Here is a 14,831-nt window from a genome sequence, read left to right as displayed (position 1 = left end):
TATTATTAATTCATTTGGATTATGTTTTTATCCAAACAGACTTCCATTTGCCCAGCAAGGTATTTTGTAACAACGTCTGTGTGAAATAAGATCATGTAACTATCAAATGCATAATTCAATAAAACAAATATCCCCCAGATATGATTCTGAGACCATTAAAAGTCACACTAAATTTGAAGATTGTAACATGCTATTGATTTTGCCAGAGTTTATACAAAAAATGCTTGTTGGATTTAGCATTTAATATTCAAGCAGTCTGACAACAGGATGTATGTATCTTTTGTTTTATAATCCATTAAGGGTGATATGGTGGTGCAGCGGTTAGCATCCCTGGATGCCTGAGTTCAATTCTGAACCTGAGGTTCTATCTTTGTAGAGTTTGTATGTTCTCCCTTGTGTTCATGTGGGTTTTCTACAGGTTCCTACTTTTCCTCCCACTAACATGGTAGGTTGTGTGTGCATGTCTGTGTGCCCTGTGGTGGACTGGCACCCTGTCTAGGTTGTATCCTGCCTTGCGCCCATTGCGTGCTCGGACAGGCTTCAACTCTCATGTGAATTGGATACAGTGGTTAGAAAATGGCTAAATTAGATAAAGTTGTTAGAAAATGTAATGATGGACAGATTCAATAAAGTTAGGCAGATAAAAACAATCAGAATTCAAATAAGTCAGAATGCAACAGTCTCAGGGTAAAGTAGGTCTTTATTTTTTGTGGAAAGGAAGCAAAGATTAGGCTTACGTTTAGGCTGAAGTGGAGAAAGCTAATGAATCACCTGCCTCAAAGCTCTGGAAAACTTCAGTTCATATACAGTATGAACACAAACATTTAAGAAGACCAAAACAAATGAATTAGAACTATGGGACCTACACAATACCATCATAGTTTTTGCAGGGGAATAGGCATTAGGGAGGGATGGGTTACACATCAATAGTTCTGTACTCAAACAAATTCAGTGTCTCTTGCTGACAGATCTTCACTATTATTTCCACAGAAGTGATTATGTGAAAAATCAGAGATTTTGAATTTTTACTGTCTTGACTCAGATTATTTCCCTCCATTTTGTTAAATGAAACATAAAGAAAAGATAATTGTGATTACACAATTCAGGTATTTTTTCTTAAACAGTACATTCACATTATAATGCCCTGCAACAGATTGCATTATTCCTGAACGTTTTGAGCTATTTGGGTCTTCTTAGCATGTTTTTGTTTCACAAGTTTATTTAGATCTAGGATCTGTTGTATTTGTGTCCTAAAAAGAAGAAAGAAAAGAGGCAAGTCAGTTCTAGTTTTTCTGAACTGCATATTTTGAATTACAATGCTGGAGGTGATGCTTGTTATTGACTCTGACCCCATCACTTTCCTCATATTTCTCACAGAATGAGTGAAGGTTATAATTGTACCATTGCTCACTATCTTCCACAGCCTCATGTTCATCCTGTAGATAAAGTAATCTAATCCTTCTGCCTTTCACCTTGCACTGTTCTCCAATATTGTACTAATGGACAGCTCCCGTTGCTGCTTTCTCTCCACCTGCTGCTCCTGAATATTCACTGAGCTCCTTTGAATTGGAATACTTTAACCTAGTCTAACAACTGAAAGTTTCACATTTCTTACTATTGTATATGTCCATTTTACTTTTGCAGCTGTTAAATTTCTAAATTATATACAGTATATACTGTATACTGTATTATGGTACTTTGAGGGTACCTGCATATACTGTAATAATATATAAATATACTGTATAATAATGTTATCTCAAAGCAGCATCTCAAAATATAATAAAACGTATTAGAAGAATGATTGTAAGCTATGAGACACCCCACTATTATATTCTGTAATATTTTTGGAAAATTATTTTGTCAGGTGTTTTTCTTGTACATCACAGATTAAGAGCGTTCTCATGATTTTGTAATAGAAACATCCTTAGAGTGTATTTGTCCAAGAACAGAGAACATCTTCCTGAGAATTTCAGTAGAACACACATACAGTACATGGTGGTTTGATGATTTCTTGTGTGATCAGAACACTTATTTTAAAGCACGGGAAGCTTTACAGATACACAAGCAAATAGCTAAGATGAAAAACACAATTTCTGTTTTGTATCACAATTAACAAGTTGGTTTCACTATGTAATTTTAAAATGCATTAAATTCCTGTAATGCTCTTTGAATTCATGCTTATTTGGGCTCATGAATATAATCTGTATTGAAGTGTCTCACTTACTGCTAATGTTCTCATTGTGACTCCATAAGACTCAAATTTATACTTCTTTTTATATGTGCACCTGAGCCATCTTCTATACTCCGCTCTTATCTGAGGGTCAAATAAAAACAGGGATTCTGTAACCAACAAACTACTACAAACAGCCTAAAGAGTGAAATATTTTAAAACATTAGATCAAAAGAAAGGTAACCTAAAACAGAGGACATTTGACACACACACAGATCTTGTCAGTTAAAGTTAAGAGAGCAACTGGGACTGTAAGCTTAGATATACAGTATCATCTCTGCACAGCATAGTGAAGGCTGTAAAATTAATACTCTAGCGTTTTGAGGTTGTACATACTGTATTTGTGATGCCAAGAGTTAAATGATCATTTCATTCAGAACTTGTTTATGGCCAAAAAATTATGACTTAGAAATTCACCAAACTTGTAAAAAATCCAGCTAAACCAAAGATGTGTAATTGGTTAAGAAGAATGCATAAAATCTAGGAACCTGTGTCACACTTGATCCAAAATAAATGTTTTGCTGAGCAAAACGTTGTTTGTCTTTGTAGTAGTTACCTGTTGGTTCAACACACAGTGCACTAGGAAGATAAAAGGACCCTGCAGGGAGTTGATGATGACAAACATGTAACTGAAGAATTTGACACCTTGAAAAAAGCCCAGGATCCAGCTGCAGCCCATGATAAAGCAATGAGCCATGGCTTTGAAAGTGAGAAACCTGAAAAAAATACCTTTGTCAGTAATTGTGCATATTTTTTAAATGACTGATTTAAGGTTTCTGTTAATTTTTAAGAAGGATTATCCAACACTTTAGAAAAGTGTTTCTTGATCCTGGGAAGCTCTCGCAAGCTGTCAGATGACTAACAAAGTGACTGTATATCCAGGATAGATTCAGTTAGATTTAATTTTCAACAGGTCCACAAATTAGTCCACAAGATGGGACTAACTGCAAATCCCAAAATATCCTTCAAACTAATACTTAGCATTTACCTAAATTTGGTTTCTCTAACTTTTTAACTCAAATACCTTATCTATGTCTCTCTCTGCTTGTCTTGTCCCTGCTGTCCCCATGTCTAATTATCCTTACTTATAGCTGTTAAATTAAAGTCATAAACAGTACATATTTAATGTATGTATATATATATTATATATACTGTATACAGCGTATATACTGTATATGTACTCAATTACTGAGCTGTCAGTCACCAAAATGTTTTCTTCCTTTGGAACCCTTTCATGGACACCACAACTGTGAAGTACACTCAAGAATGTAGACCTCGTCAAATAAATTTCCAATTTTCCATTGTGGAAGATCCTTCTTAACTGGTAGTGTGATATAAAAAAACCTGTTCACATTAAGTACTTGAACTAAGACCAGACCAATCCTGGTGTAAAAAGTTCACTGTCCCACTTTATCTACTATCAGGTTTATCCTTTAGTCCTAGCCTTAACAGGATTCTTTCTGCCTCGTGATTTGGCTGAATTTGCACATTCCACCCTTAAGCCGTTAGATAGGTGAACACCAAGTCTTATCAGTGACAACTTTAAAAATGGTGTGATGTACAGTATCCACAAGATTGTTCTGTAATTAAAAGGACTGGTTTCACCACGAGACAAGACATTTTCTCATGTTTTCTAAATTTATTTTAAGATAGAGAAATCTTACAAAAACCAGTGGCATTATATCATGCTCTTACAACACTCATACACTTCTGAATGTCTGCACTTATATTCACTCTAGATTGTGTCTAGGCTACACTCTAGATTCAACTTCTATGGACCGCTCAGAAAACAGATGCTCTGTTGGAAGCATACTTTTAAAATGTACTTTAAGCAATTAAAACTGTGACAAATGTTTGTAAGGGCTATCAATGTTATATCTGAAATTCTGATTTTCCTTTATTCAGTGGTGTGTTACCTGAAATGTAAAAAAGTAGCAGAAGGTAAAAACAAATGCTCATACAAAAAATGCTTGAAACATTGTCATGTCCACCTGTGTCTGTTCAATTGATTATTCATTATGTACTGTTCAGTGGACTCAAACAAGTTGAGGAGAGAGAGCTTCAAGTTCTACATGCTGAAATATAGTATCTTTAAGCAAAAATGATTTAAAAAAGCATCTAAATAAGCAAGCAAAACAATGAAGGGCATCATTACTCACTTGGAACAAAAACAGCACAAACAGGACTAGGGTTAGGAGCCACTGTTTTAGAGTAATGAGTACAACAGATCAGTAGATGAAGAACCATCTTTTACATGCGATCTGATTCAGGTAGATTTACACAGCAATAAATGGAAATACTTAAGTATGGAAGTAGGGAAACATCAAGAAAGATTTTTCTAGAGTTTGAAGTTACAGTCCTTACCGGGTATTTCTTACTTTGGACACATCAGTGTTGATAAAAGACAGCTGTGATTTCAGAGCCCACAAAATAATGGCAAACATTATGATGTTAACCTGTAAGAAAACAAGTACTGTATGTCTACTTCATTAAAAAATAATCATCCAGTTTGTCTGTACCAGACAAATACAACCCCACTGGGAGAGCTATTTTAGGGCTGTCTGTACATTTTTTTCTCACTAATAACAGTGTTGTTTTTCACACCTGCACTTTTCTTTCACTTGGGATTGACTCCACAGGAGAAAAGACCTACTAAAGTCCAAAAGCCCTTTTCAGCTGGAGCCCTTCAGGCTCTAAGATTTCACATGTTATTCCCCTTCTAGGGAAGACTTCTAATGTTCTCCACCTGCTGTCTTCCTGCACACCGTTTAGATACACAAACAAATATGCTGGCAACACCTCCTGAGTGCCTGTGGCTATAAGCCCACTGTCACGATTATAGTCCCCCCTCCTTAAGGGTGCTCCAGCCCTTTCACTTGAGACTTTATTCTGTGCACCTGTTTCCTATTCCCAGCCCACCTTAAAAGCCAGGCGCTGACGCTCATCCGGACTCTGCATCTGATTTCCGTATCGTGCGAGTCCGGGACCTGGAAGCGCCTGGTCCCGTTAAGGTTTTAACTTATTTTCCCGTTCCCGTTCCTTGTCCGCCGGTTCCGACCCGGCCTTCGTGGTTTTAACTTCGTGTTTTGATGGATCTCCTGGTTTTGGACTTTCTCGTGTGTTTTTGGATACTCTAAGGATTACTCTTTGGGATTGTTCGCCTCGGCCACACCTCCCCCGTGCACCAGCGCACCTTGGACACGCCCCCCTGTCTTCAGCCCTGTATTCCTGCATGACGTTTCCCCACTTCTTCGGATTGTGTCGTCCGCATAGGGTCCGGAAAGAACTGTTCGTTACACCCACAGCCATCAAGTTCATGCTTTCTCTTTGGTGTCTTTAAGCACACGTTCGATCACTCATGGGACTCCTACAGCGAGTCTGCTCTCAAGCCCGTAATGCATTTCTGGTGGCAGAAAATGTCAGCCGGTGATTTACATAAGGTTACTTTTCTCTGGTCTCTTTCTCTCAGAGCTCAAGAGCATGATGTTGACTCCATGCAGCTACATTTCATGCAGCTCCACAAAAATACTCCCTTAACTACCTCTGCTTTCTTGCATTCCTGGCAAGCCTACGTAAGACCTGCAAGTCACCTACATCTCTTTCATGCACTGCCAGCCTGAATCACATGCAAACACTCATTCCCTTCTTCAATATCTTTATCTACATGCTACCTGTAGCATGTACAATGCTGGCTGGATTGCTGAAATGCTTGATGTTGGCATGCATAGAAACACCTTAAGGAAAGACAATTCTGTGCAACTCTGATTGGATGACAAGGGTGATGTTAAGCTGTGAATATACAGTAGCTCACAGACTAGTTACTTCACTTGTTAAAATGATTATATCTGAACAGCTTGCAATCTATTGTATGTTTAGGTTGAAACCTATCTCTGCTTGCTATTTTTTGTTAATTCAAAGAACTGATTCATTCTTATTTTCATAGTATTTACTGTGCATGTTAAAGTCTTGCAACGTTTTAGTTTTTGTTAATATATTTTCAACTTTGTCTTATTTCATTTTTTGTTTATGTGCTGTACATGTATTTATGAGTTTGCCCCTGACATAAGATGCTTGCTTGTGTTCTGTTTTTGTTGTGGGAAATTGAATCTCCCATGAGGGACAGCATCACCACATCCTCCCATGAACAACATTCCCATTCAACATGCACAGTGACATTACACACAGTGAGAGAGGCCTGCAGATCCTTATATGTTACTCTGGGGATGATTTTGTGGGTTGCTCTTTGGGAGACCCTGGCATAGCGATCAAAGCAGGGTACAGTCATCAGTCAGCATTATATAGAATATTATCTATTTGCTGACTTATTTATAATAGATGGAGCCCCACATATTAACCTGTATGGTAATCACCAAACTTTCAAATTTTTTGTGCATTATTGAGGACAGGTCTGCGCAGTCTCACACCTTGTTTACGTGTTACCCAATTGCAGTACATTAAATATTGTTGAAAGAAAAAAACATTTTAAAACTGAAGAATTGGAAAAAGTTGAACACAAAATAGAGCACACACTTAAAATATACAGTGCAGTTAATAACGTATAATTTTACAAATTTGTAAAAGCTATACGTTTTATTACCCTACACTGTACTGTACAGTAATTAAACACAAAACTAAATATACAGTAAATAGTCAAATCACATGAGTACTTCCCTGACATGATTGCAATAAGGATTCCTCAGTATTTTTTAATATAAAAGCATGAGATAATATACAGTACTTTCTATACTGTAATAATAATAATTGCTTACACTTACAGTATATAGCGCTTTTCTGGACACTCCAGTCAAAGCGCATTACAGGTAATATGGATCCCCTCCACCACTACCAATGTTCAGCATCCACCTGGATGATGCGACGGCAGCCATAGTGTGCCAGAACGCTCACCACACATCAGCTATCAGCAGAGTAATAAAACCAATTCATAGATGTGGTTTCATAGATTTATGTGTACAAAAGCAAAGGAAAGCTACTGTAGACAGAGTGTAAAATAATGCCCTGGTGAAAGCAACCTGTTGCAGTACTTGCTCTTTACACATATAAAACACTACAGTATTCCATACTTACAGAGATGAAGAAGCTAACTGGACCAAGGAAACTCCATGCAAACGCTCTTTCAAATGACAACCAGCAACTGCAATAACATCAGAATAATAGTTTATAGAAGAGATTTTCATAGCAGGCCCAGGTGTATTGTTGACTATTGTATGATCCATACAAAAAATTGTTCTTTCTCTGTTGATCAAGATACTGTATATTAATATATACTGTATATACTAACTTATGTAAAGTGTATTTTAACAATATCCTAAACAAATGGCTGGTGAATATTCATGGCTTAGTAAGCTCAGATGCTTGGCTCTATAATTGACAAGTTCAGTATTTATTTAAGCAGATGTCTGTTTCTGAATGACATTTTTCTTTGTAAAATACTATTCTGTAAATCAATGATTCTGTGATTGTAAATTATGCCTCTGGTTCGTAGCTCATCTCAATGAAATGGTAGTACTGTAAAATTGTTTCCAAACAGCTGTAGGAATTACCATTGTGAAAAGGGGCAGAAATGAAAAATTAATGGCTTATTTGGAAATTACCCAGAATGCTCAATTATAGTTCTGGGTGATTTTAACCATTCCTTGACACAGGAATGGCCACATCACACACAGCAAATCAATTGGCCTACCAGGGTGGACAAAATATTAAAATCTGCAGCTGCACCACTGAGTGAATTAGATTTTTCTAATTCCAATGTACAAGCAAAAATAAAACCAATATCAAGCTACTGTAAAAATAAGATCAGTCAGGTTGTGGTCCTCAGGTGCTATAGAGAGCCTTAGAGGGTGTTTTGAATGTACAAATTCTGGGTGAATATATTAACACTGTTACATCTTACATAAATTTCTGCAAAGAGGTATGTCTTCCTACAAAAACAGGTAAAACATAAAGTAATAAGAAGCTATGCTTTTCAAAAGAATTGCAAGACCAATGCCATAGAAAGAACAGGGCTTTTTTCAAGAGTAACCGAATATCAAGCATACAGTATCTTAGCTAGGAACAGATGCAGCCATTCAGAATGCTCAAGGTGTAATGTGCCATACTACAAAAAACATGCCGTGTTACACCGCAAGATAGCGCCTAATATTGGCCTCAGCTTTCATTTTTACGCTGACGATACTGTACATCCATACCAAACCTGACACTGATGTGGCTGTCTCTATTCGATCTAATTGCATCTCTGACATAAAAATTTGGATGACTCAAAACTTCCTTCATCTTAAATGTGACAAGACTGAAGTCATGCTTATTGGTACCCCCCGTCAACTTCGTAAAGCCAGTCCTGTAACCCTATCTGTAGATGGCTCTGTTACTTGAGCTTCAATCAAAATTGAAAAACCTTGGGGTTATATTCAATTCTGGCTTAACATTCGACCCACATGTACAGCATACTGTCAAAACATCTTTTTTTCACCTTAGAAATATCGCAAGACTACACCCTATGCTATCGTTAACTGTGGCTGAAAAGCTGATCAACATATTTGTATTCTCTCGAATTGACTACTGCAATGCTCTACTCGCTGGGGTATCTAAATCTACTCTGAACAAACTGCAGTATGTCCAAAATTCAGCAGCCAGAATCCTGACCAGGTCTAGTGCAAGTGTTCACACTACTCCTATCCTGGAGTCCTTGCACTGGCTTCCGGTCAAATTCCGCGTAGACTTTAAAATCCTCATGGTCACCTATAAGGCTCTACATGGCTTGGCACCTCAATACCTGTCTGAACTATTATCGCCCTACTCCCCACCTCTCAACCTCCGCTCTTCAAATTCTGCCCTCCTTACTGTCCCCCAAGCCCGTCTACATTGTATGGGCGACAGGGCCTTCTCCTGCTATACCCCTAAGCTCTGGAACCCTTTGCCCAAGGATATCAGAGAGTCACCTTCTCTAAACTCCTTCAAATCCAGACTCAAAACCTTCTTCTTCAGAAAAGCCTTTACTTAACTGGTTCCATTCTTCACCCCTCTGCTTTTCTTAGTACCACCTACCACGGTCTCCTCTATTGTTATTGTTGTATTGCTGTAATTGTAATTGTGTCTTATCTTGTGTATTCTTCTTATTTATTGTTGTAGTCTTCTTATTTATTGTTATTGTCATCCTGTAAAGCGCTTTGAGAAGCCACCTTTAAAGGCGCTATATAAAATAAAGTTTATTATTATTATTATAAATATATTTTTATTTTTTTAAATAGTTTTATGTAGGACTCCATGAATTTGTCAAATTGCCAGGTGGTCTAGTGATTGCTTAATGTGCCATGAGTATGAACTATTTACCTATTAGTGCTTTCATGAGCTAGTCAAACTGTACAGTTACTGTACAGTAACACTAACAGAATATTCTATTTTTTCATTAAATGCATTTAATTAAATACAGAATTATTACTCTGTGTATAAATAGTAATTAGAAAACACAAGGTTTTGATTGTAAAATATATTATACGGTAGATACATTAGTGGCTTTAAAAACATCATATTTAAAATAAAATATGTTAAAAAAGGTCAGAAGTTTTGAATACCTCAAGCAATGAGTTACAGTTGTGTACTGTAACCTCGTCAATATGAGGCATTGGTTGTCCAGTGGAAGAATTCTTGCCTGTTATTCAAAATGCCTGGTTTTGAATCCTTTGAAGTCTTTTCTACATGTTTTCCATGTTTTCTCTCTTTAGGTGACTAGAAAGTGTCTCTCAGTTTAGATAAAGCTTGTAACATCAGGCAGAGTAAACACCTCTTGCTTCAAAGCAGAAGGAACAACAACGAGCAGGGAAGAAATGATACAACAATACAGAGAACAAGAAGAGGACAAGAATAGAGAGAAGAAAGGAGATGGAACTTGAAGCTTGAACCAGGCGATAGCCCCTACTTCTTGATCATTGAAAGCTAAGCTAAGCTAAAATGTGTGTTGTATGTTGTTGTTGTCTGTGGTATAGTTTGTGTCTTTTCATTATTAATAAACATTTGTTTAACCATGTGTGCCTGGATTATTACTCCTTTCACCAAAGCTGTGCCACAGAATAAAAAATGTATATGCCTCTAGTTATACCAACCACTCGGGTATATTCTGGACAAATCATTTACAAGTGGAGGGTTATGAGTATTTTTTTTACTTATTGACTAAACCGCTGGTCCAATTTCTGATTTTAACCATTTTCGTAACCCCCCATTTGTAACAATATAAATATATGGTAGCTCGGATGGGTAGCTGCGTCAGCATGCGTAGGCTGCAAAGGAACAAGTAATAGGTTTATTCCATGCTGAAAAGAGAAGAAAAAAAACAACGTTTCGGCCATGGAGCCTTCTTCAGGTGTGAGCACACCTGACATCAGATAAAACAGTATGATAAGACTTGCTCACCTTTTCTGTGTTCCATACCCTCCTGGACAAACTCCAGCTGACACAGCAACAATGACAGCAGGAATTCCATACCCAGGTGGAAAAAGGTACCTCTTTGTCAGTCTGTTTCTGCTACTGTACTTGACCACTCTCAGATTGGTCACTAACAGAAGCAGCTGCACTCCCTCCAGGCACATCCAGACAAAACTGGCAAGGAAAAGGAAGTGTAGTACTCCTGCTATGACTGCACAGATCATCTGCAGTAAAACAGAGAGGAGATCAAAAGTGCTGAGTAACTGAAACAAAATATTTTGGTCAGTTATGACAAAAGATTGTCGTGGTCAACCCTAACTCCTGGAAAGCCACACAATCATCTGATCTTTTCATTTCAGCTGAAATTTTTTCTTAGATTTTTTTTTGGTTTAAGATAAATGTGATCTTTTCAATTAAATTATTAACTGACTGATGAGATGTCAGTGCTGTACTGGTAGGTTAATTGTCTTCTGGGAAAATTGGCTCTGTCGTAAGTCTAGGCAGGCCTGTGTTCATGTGTATGTGTGTCCTGCAGTGGACAGGTCCCCCATCCAGGGTGTATACAGCCTTGAACCTGTTGCTTGCCAGGACAGGCATCGGCTCCCTTGCAATTCTTGGATGAAGTGGTGAGTAAAAGGCTGTAAAAATATTCCAATGTTGTAATTGTGATGAAGAAACAGTTATTTTCACACGCCATCTCCCTTAAATGAAAATGCATTGCAATTCTATCTTGAAAAGATTTTTAAGTAAACAAACATCACAAAATTCCACATTTTTTAAGGTACAAAACCTTATCAAATTGTTAACTGCAATCCCAATGGAATTATAGATGAGCTTTATAAACATCTGTAGTTGAATCTGGACATACTTAGCATAGGAACATATAAATATGTACATTAACATGATTATTATATTAAGAGCAATTATATAGCACATATTATAATATTTGACTCCTTGCAACCACTGCCTGCCGGGATAGGCTCCATCTCCACTGCAGCCCTGAATTGGTTAGAAAATGAATGGATGGATATTTTAATACTACTGCAAATGAATACATTTACTCTTTTATATAATATTTTAAATGTTTCACATATTTTCAATTAATACCATTTTAAATTAGATATATTTTGAATGTTTGTCTCACCTTATTTTCAGTTTTGGATCCTCCAGTTAAAAGGAGAAGGTGAGCCATAAAGAGACAAAGGCTCAAGTGCAAGTGAATGGTGTTGTGTCCTTTCTGAACTGATTTACAGAATACAAATGTAATAATTGCAAGGCCGAGGCAAATCAGAGATGTTATCACAAACACATACTCAACGACTGACAGGGCAGAATCTTCCTCAATCTGTAGAAAGAATGGAAGATAAGGATGAATAAACGTTTTGTGACTTTGTGAAAATTTCAGAGTGCAAACATTGTGATGTCAAAATGTGAAATTTAATAACTTATTTGAACAATTTCAAAGAAAGAAAAACGATATGGATCTCAAATAGATTCTGAAATAATTTGACTGGTATATGCCAATATATAATTTCTGAACCAAAGGTCTATTCAAGTGCAATTTGAAATTTAGAGGTATAAAATAAACTTTAAAGATACTACAAGTAAGACATAGAAGCAATTTGGTATTTCATAGTTAAGCTTTGATACTTGATTTTTGGTGTGAAGAAGATCAATACGTGGCACTTGTGGTATGTTGTAAGTGAAATTTTAGCTTCATTTAATCTGTTTTACTACTTCTTTAAATCCACTTAATATGGAATAGTATCATAAAAGCATATACTTAAAGGGAATTGTTGGCAGCTGAAAATAAAAATGAACAAAGTACAGTATACATTTTTCTGAATGTTAAAAATAATAATACTGTATTAATATAAATATACAGTATTTACAGTGCCCTCCATAAGAATCTGGACTGCAAAATAGAAATTGCTATTTTTGCTTTATAGTCAAGAAATGTGCATTTGGGATGAAAAGATGAATGTGTACCGAAAGTACAGAATGTGACCTTTGTTTTCCTGGGTAATACATATAGAGTACAGTATATGATTTAAAGTACTATATATGCTTGAAAAGTATAATTTTTGTGTTCTATTTTTAGGTGACTATAAATATTGGGATATATTAAATTAAAGTAAAAAAAGTAGTATCTGGTTGGAAATCCTTTGCATGCAATAACTCCATCAAAGCTATGATCCATTGACATCACCACACTCTTGGTTCTTTTCAGATGCTTTGCCAAGCCTTTGCTACAGCCATTTTTGGTTGCTGTTTGATTTGGGCGTTTCTGGCTTCAGACTCCTTTTCAGCATGTGAAATCCACGATGACGTGCTGGACAATGAGTCTGGAGGCATTTTCTTGTACATGGGCAGACAAAATGTTTCTGTACATTTCTGAAGTCATTTGGCTTCTACAATCATTAGTTACATCACCAGTAATGATAAGTGAGCCAGTACCTAAGGCGGCCATTTATGTCCAAACCATGACACTTTTTTCCATGTTTCATAGATGAAGTGGTATGCTTTAAATCATCTGCAGTTCATTCTTTTCTCCACATTTTCACCTTGCCATCACTTTGTTGCAGGATTATCTGTGCCTCATCTGTCCATAACATTTTGTTCCAGAACTCTACTGGTTAATTTAATTACTTTTTAGTAAATTGTAATCTGGTCTTTTTATTTTTAGACTTCATGAGAGGTTTGCATCTTGTGGTTTAGCTTTTATAATTCTGCTGTTGAAGGCCTCTGGAAACAGTAGATTGTGATACCTTCACCCCTGTTCTGCTGAGGCTGTTGGTGATTTCAGAGAAAGTTCATTTAGACTTTTTCTTCACAGCCATGATAATTTCTCTATCAACTGCAACTTGGCCGACTTGGTCATTGCCAATTGCTAAGTACGCCAGTGGTTTCTTTTTTTTCAAGATATTCCAAATTGTTGATTTTTCTATGCCCAGTGTCTGTGCTATGACTCTAATTTAATTCTTCTTTTCTTTTCTTTCTGGTATAACATATAAGCACAGAAATACCCAGATATAACTTTTGTACTTTTGGCAAATAATCTTTCCATCTGATTTACAGGAGTATACAGCAAAAATACAAATTTTGACTTTGCTGTCCCAATACTTATGGAGGGAACTGTGTATGTGAAAGGAACAGCTGGTTGTGGTAGTTGAAAATAAAAAAAAATGCATCAAATTCCTTTACCCAGTCACTTGCAGTGTTTATTTTGGAAATGTTTTGATGTGCTCCTTTTAACTGCATTTCCCATGAACACTTGCAATCTATTACAACACGACTGGTGATTGGTTAGAACCCAAGCTAGAGGAACTGGAGAGTGTCTGAGACTCCCAAAGGAACCCAACTGAGGGAAAATGAAATGAAAGGGGAGTGATAAAAGAATAATAGATTACTAGCCCAGGCCATTCAGTAATGAGAGACAAATGGGCAAAGACGCATCTTAAAAGAAGCTGGCTGTTTGCATTCCATTCAGGAACCCAACTGAGGGAAAATGAAATGAAAGGGGAGTGATAAAAGAATAATAGATTACTAGCCCAGGCCATTCAGTAATGAGAGACAAATGGGCAAAGACGCATCTTAAAAGAAGCTGGCTGTTTGCATTCCATTCAGAAAAAGGAAAAACATCTGGCACAGCAAAGTGCATGAGGCCTAGGAGGCATAGCCTACCTCAGCCTGTTAATCACAATCAGGGAGATCTTGAACAAAGAGGGACTGTCTGGTTGACAGCCCTGTTAATTAGTCTGTGGTGTAGGCAGGAGGACAAGCAGACTGATGTGTAAGAAATACAAATATAAAAGGAAAAAAATAATAAAATACTGGCCATTGGAGAAAGAATTGCCCCATCCAATCAGCAAGGGAAAAGTGAGGAGTCTTTGTGGGGTTTGGCTCACTGCATCCCTGACAATAAAGAAAGCCTGGAATAGCATGGCGCCAGTCCTTGTTCAAACTGCCCAACTCAGCCCATTGATTGGAATCAGGGAGCCTCAGCTTCGGAGCAGAACCTAGCTGGGAGTGTTCTGCTGTTCTTGAAATAATGCGCTCAAACATGGTGGTCATTCGGCTCTACTGTGCTGATTTTGTTGTTGTGTATCGTCGGTTTCAAAGTAAGCGTGTGCATGATTTCTGTTGTCAGCTCGCAGGTTGGCTG

At 37.1% G+C, this 14,831-nt stretch overlaps 2 protein-coding genes across 6 annotated transcripts in view; one reads left to right on the top strand and one right to left on the bottom strand.

The window, feature by feature from the left end:
- LOC148650223 (adhesion G protein-coupled receptor E1-like) overlaps positions 1-10,271 on the top strand; it is a 48,729-nt gene extending 38,458 nt beyond the window's left edge. The window contains exon 11 of the mRNA XM_088603811.1: positions 9,970-10,271. The gene's annotated coding sequence lies outside the window, so the exon portion shown is untranslated. The remainder of the gene's footprint in view (positions 1-9,969) is intronic.
- Positions 683-14,831, bottom strand: part of LOC148650222 (adhesion G protein-coupled receptor E3-like) — a 96,671-nt gene continuing 82,522 nt past the window's right edge. For 4 of the 5 annotated variants that reach the window (XM_088603798.1, XM_088603796.1, XM_088603799.1 and 1 more), the window contains 7 exons: positions 11,811-12,011; positions 10,655-10,890; positions 7,316-7,382; positions 4,595-4,686; positions 2,787-2,946; positions 2,225-2,314; positions 683-1,250 (listed from right to left, as the gene is read on the bottom strand). In XM_088603798.1, coding sequence (XP_088459924.1) covers positions 1,218-1,250; positions 2,225-2,314; positions 2,787-2,946; positions 4,595-4,686; positions 7,316-7,382; positions 10,655-10,890; positions 11,811-12,011 — 879 coding nt within the window. In that variant the 3' untranslated portion in view covers positions 683-1,217. The remainder of the gene's footprint in view (positions 1,251-2,224; positions 2,315-2,786; positions 2,947-4,594; positions 4,687-7,315; positions 7,383-10,654; positions 10,891-11,810; positions 12,012-14,831) is intronic. The other variant, XR_015926060.1, reaches the window with a different exon arrangement.

Source organism: Lepisosteus platostomus, chromosome 13 (genome assembly GCF_059453375.1).
Source record: "Lepisosteus platostomus isolate fLepPlt1 chromosome 13, fLepPlt1.hap1, whole genome shotgun sequence".
Classification (NCBI taxonomy): domain Eukaryota; kingdom Metazoa; phylum Chordata; class Actinopteri; order Semionotiformes; family Lepisosteidae; genus Lepisosteus; species Lepisosteus platostomus.
The sequence above is the reverse complement of the archived record's forward strand: the minus strand, read 5'-3'. Positions and strand labels throughout refer to the sequence as shown.